This window comes from Petaurus breviceps, unplaced genomic scaffold (assembly GCF_028583685.1).
Source record: "Petaurus breviceps papuanus isolate PSGF00001 unplaced genomic scaffold, PetGlider_PUasm1.0 90792, whole genome shotgun sequence".
NCBI classification, from domain to species: Eukaryota; Metazoa; Chordata; class Mammalia; order Diprotodontia; family Petauridae; genus Petaurus; species Petaurus breviceps.
Window position 1 is genome coordinate 9,989,841 of NW_027187347.1, and position 9,939 is coordinate 9,999,779.

The window sequence follows — 9,939 nt, forward strand, 5'->3', positions numbered from 1 at the left end:
ATATTGTATAAAGAAGATGACATGTTTTCCTCACAAAACTTAACATAATCCAAAAAATTCCCCCGAGCCTGTGCCTGGTAGAAAGGTTCCCCACCATCAGCTCTGCTCTTGGAGGTCATAACTCATTGCCTGATTAAGTGCTACTTTTGGATGGTGACTCTTTACATGTCCTCTTGTCATTAGCAGATTTGGGAATTTTCCGGCGGATTGCAATGGTATTCTACACTGACTGTTTCCACCAGTGTAGCCGACCGCTGTACATGGTAGGTGGAGTCTTCCTGTCCCCTGGACTTTCACCAGCAAGTACAGCATCAGCCACCTGGAGGGGAGGGAGGAGAGGAGGTCCGTGGAGTCACAAAAGGTTTCTGTTGCTATACAGGTAGAGAGGACCCAGGGCTGCTGAGGAAGGTTCTGCCAGCTGGATAACAGCCAGAGTCACTGCTTATTTCTTCTAGCTTTTCTATCATGGTTTTTTGTTTGGTTGTTTGTTTTTAAGCCCATCATATCAGGACCTGACAAGTCAAACCTAGGCAGCAAGCATTTATTAAGCTCTTCCTATGTGCCGGGGACTATGCGAAGCTTTAGGATACAAAGGCCAAAAGAACGCCCTCCCTCAAGGAGCTCACCATCTAATAATAACAACTCAGGGTCTGAAGCTCTGATGGATCTCCCAGAACTCATGCACAAGATTCTAAGGCCAGAAAGAGAGCACAAGCAGAGGGAATTGACGCTGGTGGGCTTTTTAGGGAGGGGGGGTAAGGAGAAACATTAAAGTGTTGTGGACATTTGGAGATTGGGTCTATTTATGATGTATATATACCCTGCCTGCTTCCAGAAAGAATCTGAGGTGGCCCACAAAGTTCACAGACCTTCATATTTTGGGGTAAAGGAACGTGCTGGCTATAAAGCACAAGAGGGAAAAAACTCAGATAAAAATGTGAAGCATGTCCTTTAGAGGAAGACAGGTTCCCCCGGTGGGGTACGAGGAGGGGTCTTGCTGGAAAGGAACAATCACTTCTCTAAGCCATAAATCAGTGATGGTGAAGGTCATCATCTTTTGTATTTGTGTCATGTTTTACAGCTTATAAAGGCCCTTGGGTTCAAGATGATCTGGTGACAGGTCAAAGTTTCAAGATAGAGAGATGCTGACCGTTGTGAACACTGTCAGCCGCAGTCACTATGTCGATAGGGTTTGCTTAACTATTTTTCTGTTTTAAGGGAGGGCTCCTTTGGCAAGAGTTGGGGGCAGGGATATTTAGGAAGGACTGTGGTGTAAAAACAAAAATTATCAATAAAACTTACATTTTAATAAGTATCCAGCGAGTCATGAGACTTCTCACTCAGCCCCCCTTCGCCTACACACAATAACCTAAACTAGAAGAAGGAAAAATGTCTAAGAAAATTTGCTCTGACCACCAGATGCTGCCAAGATCTGGAGCCAATGAAACAAGAGATTGAAAGGGCCACCATGAAATTAGAATGCAATTGAGTGTACTCTGGAGGATATGGAGCTCTCTAGAGAGGCAGCATGTAACAGCAGATAGCAAGCTGACCTGGGTTTGAGTCCTTCCTTTAACACACATTGGCTGGGTGATGATCAGTAAGCCAACTAACCTCTCAGAGTCCCAGACACCTTTTTTGATACTCGTAAGACACTTACACAGTGCATGGCACACAATAGGCACTATATAAATTCTTACAACCTTCTCCTTCCCCAATTTTCACTAGTAGATGAACTCTTCTCTAGGATTTCTCCATGCCAATGGAGATCAGAGAAAATTTATCTCCAGATCAGAGAAAAATTATCTTTAAGTACTTCAGATGTGTTCTAAGGGCCATTTAATAAGGTCCCAGGAATGTCTGTCTTCATGCTGTACTGTTACATAATAGTGATGGCAGCTGGAGAATTTCGGACAACTTTAGACACCTGTCACCCATCACACAATATCAAGGAAGCTGCAGAGGGCTGCCCCAGCCATCCCCCTGGCCACCGCTTGAGTTTTGTTTCTTGACCCTAAGTTCATCTTCAGTGATGCAGATCATCTTTGTTTGGTCCGACTGAGGCTATCAAATGAAATTTTCACCAGTGTTAGGAATGTCACCTTGAGAATCTTGGGAAGAATTTGCTTGCTTGTTTAGTGTGTGTACCCCAGAGATACTTTTCTTACAGCTTTGCCTTCCTCCTTGTATGGCAGAAAACAGAATGATAATGAACTGATATGATGTCCTTTTCCACCCCCCAGGACAGAATGGTGCTGCTTATTGTTGGGAATCTTGTTAACTGGTCTTTGTAAGTAGTTTTAGAGTGGTTTCTTATCACTGATTGTTGTGACATTAAGGTTTATGGACAGAACTCTATTAAAGAAGCTGAAATGAAGCAGGAAGGGACACGTCTATGCTGCCTTGGTGGAGGATAAGCTGAGTTTGCTAGCATGCCCAGCCCATGCTCTTATCAATGCTTATGTTCTAGAAACATAGGAAAAATATTTCAAAGAGCCATGAATTTGTCAATGTAGGTTTTTCTTCCACCACTGTAGGTCTCAACATTCTCTGTTATCATGAATTGCTGTGACCAAGGAACATATTACCCAATGGCCAAGCCTTTGGTGATAACTCTGACCTCAGCAAGACTGAGTAACTGAACTAATACGGAAAGCCTTTCCAACTTGATAGGCTATGTCAGAGTTTGCTAATGATAATAACTTTCATGAATACAAGGCCGCCTCCATGCCACAGCAGAGCATTACAATAAGACTTCAGTGGACTTCCCTCTGGACCTGTTATGTAGGAAGAGTTGTCTCTTTTGCTTGATTCTTAACATGTTGTCTGATCTCTGTGGAAAGTCCCAATGGCCCTGAAATTCAATGTGACTTTAAAAATCTTTAGGAGCCACATTTTGAAAGGCCCTATGATATGCATGTTATTCCATGAATTTTGCCTCTCTCCATATCTTTGTGTCTCTCTGTATTTGTGTATATATTTCTCTATGTATTTATGTATCTCATTTTCTATATTTGAAAAGCCCATCTCTGTTTTCCTTTCTTTTCCTCTGTCTTTCCCATTCCATCTATAGTTATCTACAATCTTTTTCTGTCTCTTCTTCCTCCATGCCTTTCTCTCCCCCTCACTCTTATTCCTTTGGTTGAGTTCAATGTTCCTTGTTCTTAATTTATAATCAAATGAGTAGAAAAGGGGTTTTTTATCCTTCCTGAAAAGAAAAGGAAAAAAAAGAGTCTCAAATAAACTTGCTGTTTGTGTTATGAATCTAACTGGATTTACTCCCTATGAAGTAATAGAGGCAGTATGGTATTGTCGATTGAGAGTTGATCTTGGAACCAGGAATTGAATTTAAATCCCTCACATACTCCTGAACAATCCACTTAACTTCTTGGCAGTCTAGGCAACTGTACGAGACTATATGTTGTATAGAAAGTGCTAACCTCCATTGATAGAGGGAATTCCCCTACCTGGGGAATTCCCTCTACCAGTAAAATCACAGATCCAGTCCCTATCCCTATTCTTAAATTCCCCATTCCTGGTCTACAGTGAACCATGCAAGGGCATGGGGAAAACCATAATCCAGTCATTGAGAGCTTCTCTGGCAACTTAAAAGGGATCTTGGAGTCAGAGGACCTGGGTTCAAATTGTACACTTAATACCTGGGCAACCTTAAGCAATTCAACCTTAAGCAGCTCCTTAGGCCTTAGTGATCTCAGCTATAAAATGAGGGAGTTAGATTAAAAGATCTCTAAGACATCTTCTACCTCTAGATCTATGAAGCTAAGGTCCTGTGAACTGGATTCCTGTTTGGGAGCTGTTATGTTTTTGGAGGAACCTTTTCATAATGCCACCACCTAGAGATTATGTCAGGGACAAAGTTGCTTGTCCAAAGGAACCTTGTCCCTTTGGTTTCTGATGCCTTAGATATCAAAGACATAATTCTCTAAGGATAATCCGTCTTGCCTTGACCTCTATGTATTACTATCTACTAATCAATCATTTCAAGATAAAGTTGACCTCAGTAACTGTTACTGAGAGGGGTTATTCCTGAGAATCTGTCATTTTGGGGGGAATGTAGCAATCTGGGGGAAAATATGACTTCCCCCGGGAACTACTTCTTATTAATAAATACCAACGAAAGGCCATAACCCTACAGTCCCTTGCTCCTTCCTCTCTTTCCTACTACTAATACAAACATATCAGAGTTATGGGTGGGGCAAAGCATGGGGAAACCTCAGTCTTCTTAACCAGGTGGTTCTTCTAATTGAATCAAAGAGGACGATAATGGTTAGAGATGGAGACCTGTGAAACACTGTGGTAACTGTATCTTCAGGATAGGTACTTCTCCCTGAAGAGATAATCTTCCCCTGAAAATCATAGTGGATGAAGTTGTCATGAACCTTGAAATTATGTTATCATAAATCTACTTTCCCAAGTCTAAAAAATTTAAGCCAACCTTGTCTTCTCCCCCTTGCATCCTTTAGTGCACTCTTTGGCCTGGTGTATAGGCCCAGGGACTTTGCTTCCTACATGTTGGGGATTTTTATCTGTAACCTGCTGCTGTACCTGGCCTTTTATATCATCATGAAGGTAAGGGTTTGCAGGGGGGCAGGGCTGATTTCATAGACACCCAGCCTTCTAGGAAGAAGTTAGGCTAATAACCTGGGCTTTGCCACAGGCCCTAACCTCATTTCTCTCGTCATAGCTCCGCAGCTCTGAGAAGGTCCTCCCCATCCCACTTTTCTGCATCGTGGCCACGGGTGTGGTGTGGGCAGCAGCTCTTTACTTTTTCTTCCAGAACCTTAGCAGCTGGGAGGTAAGAGAACATCTTCCCTTACAGGGAGTCATTCTCTCTCTATCTTTGTGATTAGTTCTGTCTGCTCCTGGTTTCTGCACTTTGTGTGTAGATTGCAAAGGGGAGAATTTAGGCTTTGATCTTACGGAAGACTTTCTAAGAATTTGAGTTGTCCACAGTCTGAATGGGGTGCCTCAGGACACCTTGAGATTCCTCTCATTGGAAGCCTTTAAAAGCAGAGGCTGGGTGACCACTTGTCAGATGTATTGCAATGGGAATTCCTTTGTAGATTTCTGCATTGGGAGAGACGGCCCCTGGGAGCCCTTCCATCTCTAAAAGTGTGTGATTCAGGGATTTTGTCTTTTTGCCCTTTTCTTTGATATTCCCCTACTTTGTTTTATGTGCTTGTTGCTTTATACATTTGTCTCTGACATTGTTGGGGAGGGAGTTCCTTTAGAACCAGAGTTGTTTCATTTCTATAATATCTTGCTGCATAGAACACTTCACATGAATTATCTGCATTTGCTCTACACAAGCTTCATTCAACGGTTATGCAACACTGTTGTGTGACACACTACTTACAATTTGGGAGAGACACAGAGATCATACCTCGAAGAATATGTGTGTGTGTGTGTGTGCATGCTCGCGTGTGTGCTGAGGGAAGAGGATAAGAATGCCACACAAATAATGATAACCCCAAAACAGGCCATGATGGCTACTTAAGGGAGGTACAAAATACTGTGAGTTCAGACAAGGGAGGATCACTGTGGGCTGAAAGTCTCTATAGAAGGAGTAGTAGTTGAGCTGGATTTTGGAGGATGTATAGGATTTCAACATATGGTGATGGGAGGAAGTACCTTCCAGGCACAGAGAATAGTACGATTAAAGGCACAGAGCAAAGAAAGCCCAGGCCATGTTTGAGGGAGGGAAAGTAGTCTGGAGAATAAAGTTTGTGAGAAGAAACGATGGAAAATAAGCCCAGAAAGTTATCTCAAACCAGACTGTGGCAAAATAAGAACTTCAACCTGTATTACCAGAGTATAGGGAGCTACTTAAATATTTTGAGAGTGACATGACCAGAGATGGATTGGAAGAAAGAGAGAATGAAGACAAGGAGACCATAGTAAACCTATTGAAATAATTCAGGGGAGGGGTAGCTCAGTGGTGGCTCAGTGAATAGAGTGAATAGAGCTCAGTGAATAGAGCACCAGCCCTGGAGTCAGGAGGATCTGAGTTCAAATCTGGCCTCAGACACTTGACACACTTATTAGCTGTGTGACCTTGGGCAAGTCACAACCCCAATTGCCTTACCTTTCCCCCTCAAAAAAAAGTTAAAAAAAAAAAAGAAATTAAGGATGAAAGAGGTTACATGACTTGCCCTAGTAATTACATGAGGCCAATTTGAATTCTGCTTTTCAGATTCTAAGCCCAGCATTTCATCTAACTGTATCAGCATGTCAAACATGCTGCCCATGTGGTCCACGATGCAGCTAAGTATAGCTAAACCCAATTAAAACATAATTGAGATAACTCAATCTCAGAAAAGGAAGTAGATCTAACTGTAAAGGAACTACCAAAGGGGAAAAAACATCCAGTCTTGATGATGGAGAAATCTACTAAACTTTTAGAATATCATAGGGGTGGCTAGGTGGTGCAGTGAATAGAGCACCAACCCTGGAGTCAGGAGGACCCGAGTTCAAATCCTGCCTCACATACTTAACACAAAAACTAGCCGTGTGGCCTTGGGCAAGTCACTTAGCTTCAATTGCCCTCCAAAAAACAACAACAACAACAAAAGAGGACCAACAGCTAACCTGTCTGCAAACCAAAACAAATAAAATCACAGGGTCAAACATATAAAAAAAAATAGCTGGAGGAATATTCAGTGCTCATGGCTAGGCTGTGCCAATATAATAAAAATGATAATGCTACCAAAATCTATGCTTTTAATGCTGTAGTAATCAAACTACCAAGGAAACACATCATAAAACTTGATAAAATAATAATAAATTTTATTTGAAAAACACAAGATCTAGAATATAAAGGTAAATGATGAAAAGATGTAGAAACAAAGGGGAAATAGCATTTTAAGTTCTCAAACTTTATTACTAAAGCAACAATCATCAAAACCATCTGTTATTGGTTAAAAAAAAATACAGACATAGGTCAATAGAATAGAAATAATGGAATTCAATAACCTGGTATTTGATAAAGAAGAAAACATAAATTATCTAGGAAAAAAACTCCTTATTTGATAAAAACTGCTGGGAAAACCAGTTTGGCAAAAATTAGACTTAGACCAACATCTTACACTATACTCCATAAAACATTCTAAATGGATACACAACCTTAATATTCAAAATTATACTATTAAAAATTAGAAGAAAAACAGATCTCATACCTCTCACAGCTATGGGTAGAAAATGGATTCTTAACCAAATGAGATAGAGACAATGACAAAACTGAAATGTTTCTGCACAGACAAAATTAATGCACTAAGGAAAAAATGGAAGTGATCAAATAGGAAAAAAAATCTTTGTATCTAATTTCTCTAATAAGGATTTGGTATCCAAGATATATAAATAATAATTATATATGAGACTAATAGCCATTCCCCAATGGATAAGTAGTCAAAGGATACAAGCATGCAATTCTCAAAAGAATTGCAATGTATTCACAACTGCATGAAAGAATACTTTAGGTAATAATAAAAGAAATGAAAATTATAATAACTTTAAAGTTTCACCTGACACCTTACAAGTTGGCAAAAATTACAAAAAACAGCAAAAGTCAATGTTGGGTTGTAGAATGATAGGCACACTAATATATTGTTGGCAGCACTATGAAATGGTATTAATATTTTGAAAAGCAATTTGAAATTATACAAATAAAGTAACAAAAATGTCTCTGCCTTTTGAACTCTATTATTGGCCACATATCCCAAGGAAGCCATTGATAAAAAAAGAAAGTTTCCATATATTCCAGCGAGGTGGGACAATGGATAGAGTGCCAAGTCTGAAGTCAGGAAGACTCATATTTCCTGAGTTCAAATCTGGCCTTAGACACTTCCTAGCTGTGTGAGCCTAGGCAAGTCACTTAACCATGTTTGCCTCAGTTTCCTCATCTGTAAAATGAGCTAGAGAAGGAAATGGCAAACCACTCCAGTGGTTTTATAGGTATTTGAGGTGGTTATGGGGGGAGCTCATAGAAATGGAAAACCCAAATGAGGTCACAGAAAGTTGGACATGACTGAAACAACTGAACAGCAAGTATATTCCAAAACATTTATAGCATCACTTTTTGTGATAGTTAAGAATTGGGAACAAGGTAGATGCCCATTAATTGGGGAATGGCTAAACAAATCGTGGTACATGTATGTAATAGAATATTACTGCTCTATAAGTGTTGTATGCGATAAATAGAGAGAGGCATGAAAAGATTTATATGAACTGATGCAGAGTGAAATAAGCAGAACCAAGAAAGCATTATACACAGTAACTACAACAATGTAAATGGAAAGAACAACCACATACCTAAAAATCAAAAGCAAATGTAACAAAATTATAAAGATCAAACAGGACTCAAAGAAATATGAGAGGACACCCCCAACCCACCCCTTTGTGGATGCAAGAGGTCCACAAGTGTTACACACTGTACATATTTTCTGTCTTTTTCAGTGTATTGTTCAGTTGTACTAATTTTCTCCCTCTCTTAAAAATACTATTTGTTATATGGAATATCTCTCTGGAATACAGAGGGGGGTGATACTTTGGATAACTATGATGATGTAAAAAACAGAAGATATCAATAAAAATGCTAATATGCAAAATACAGGGATCCTTATCTACAGATTAATGCCCCGCCTCTTTCTATTTGAATTTGACGCCAAGCTACTTCTTTTCTGTTAAATAATAAAACAGGGGTCAGCTAGGTGGTGCAGTGAATACAGCACCGGCCCTGGAGTCAGGAAGACCTGAGTTCAAATCCAGCCACAGACACTTGACACTGAACTAGCTATGTGACCTTGGGGAAGTCACTTAACCTCAATTGCCTTGCCTTCCCCCCTTCCAAAATAAATAAATAAACAAAGAAACAGACATTGTGCAAAGAGCATTATTCACTTTGTTCTCACAACTCTCACTTTCATCCCCCCCTCTATCCCTCCCTACCCCACTTTAGGTAGCTAACAGGCAGGTATTACCTTCCCCCATTTTATAGATTGGAAAGCTGAAGCTTAGGGAATGGAGATGATATGCCTCATCAAACACACACACACACACACACACACACACACACCCCACCCCTGCTGAGTCAGGCACTGAAATGGAACACCCAGCTCTCCTGACTCAGATAGGATCCTGACTCTTCCTAGGCCCCTTCTTACCCCGTCCCAACCCCAGGCTACTGTCTCATTTTGTCTAACCATATGAAACTCCAGCAGCACCAGCACCTTCTCAACAAGTCCTTCTAGATGCTTTATCAAGGGCCCCTGGCAGTATTTTTGCCACTTCCCCACAAGACACCTATCATTTAGACACATTACTACTGTAGAAACTGTGTATAGCAGTTAGCTTGTACTTAATCTTGTACATTTAAATCTTATTTTGTCTCAAAGTTCATTGTGCACGTGTTGCATCTCCAACCCATGACTAGATAGTGATGGCTGTAAGCGTTGTCTTGCGTACTTTTCCCCATGCCTAGGAAATCATCTCCCTCATCAGTAGGCATTTAATAAGTAACCAGGTAATAAGTAACTGGGATGTTTCCCTGGCTTATCTCCCCAGGAAACCCCTGCAGAATCCCGAGAGAAGAATCGTGATTGTATCCTGCTGGATTTCTTTGATGACCACGATGTCTGGCACTTCCTTTCTGCGACTGCCTTGTTTTTCTCATTCTTGGTGAGTTTTGCAGTTTTCCCTCCTTACTATCCTATTCTCTTTCTCTAACCCACCCTGTCAACATTTTCTGTGTCTTTTTTTTTCTGCCTCTTCCCTTTCTCCCTTTCACTGGGCTTTATCCCTCTTCTCTTTTGGTTTCTCAGCAGCAGCAGCAGCATGAGATCTTACTAAGGATCTTTTCTCTCTCTCTCTCTCTCTCTCTCTCTCTCTCTCTCTCTCTCTCTCTCTCTCTCTCTCTCTCTCTCT

The 9,939-nt window shown here is 40.7% G+C and overlaps 1 protein-coding gene across 8 annotated transcripts in view; it reads left to right on the top strand.

The window, feature by feature from the left end:
* Positions 1 to 9,939, top strand: part of SIDT1 (SID1 transmembrane family member 1) — a 171,126-nt gene that overhangs the window by 155,035 nt on the left and 6,152 nt on the right. For 5 of the 8 annotated variants that reach the window (XM_069069883.1, XM_069069884.1, XM_069069886.1 and 2 more), the window contains 5 exons: positions 184 to 263; positions 2,244 to 2,290; positions 4,485 to 4,590; positions 4,706 to 4,816; positions 9,580 to 9,693. In XM_069069883.1, the coding sequence (XP_068925984.1) occupies positions 184 to 263; positions 2,244 to 2,290; positions 4,485 to 4,590; positions 4,706 to 4,816; positions 9,580 to 9,693 (458 nt within the window). The other 3 variants (XM_069069885.1, XM_069069888.1, XM_069069889.1) reach the window with 3 other exon arrangements.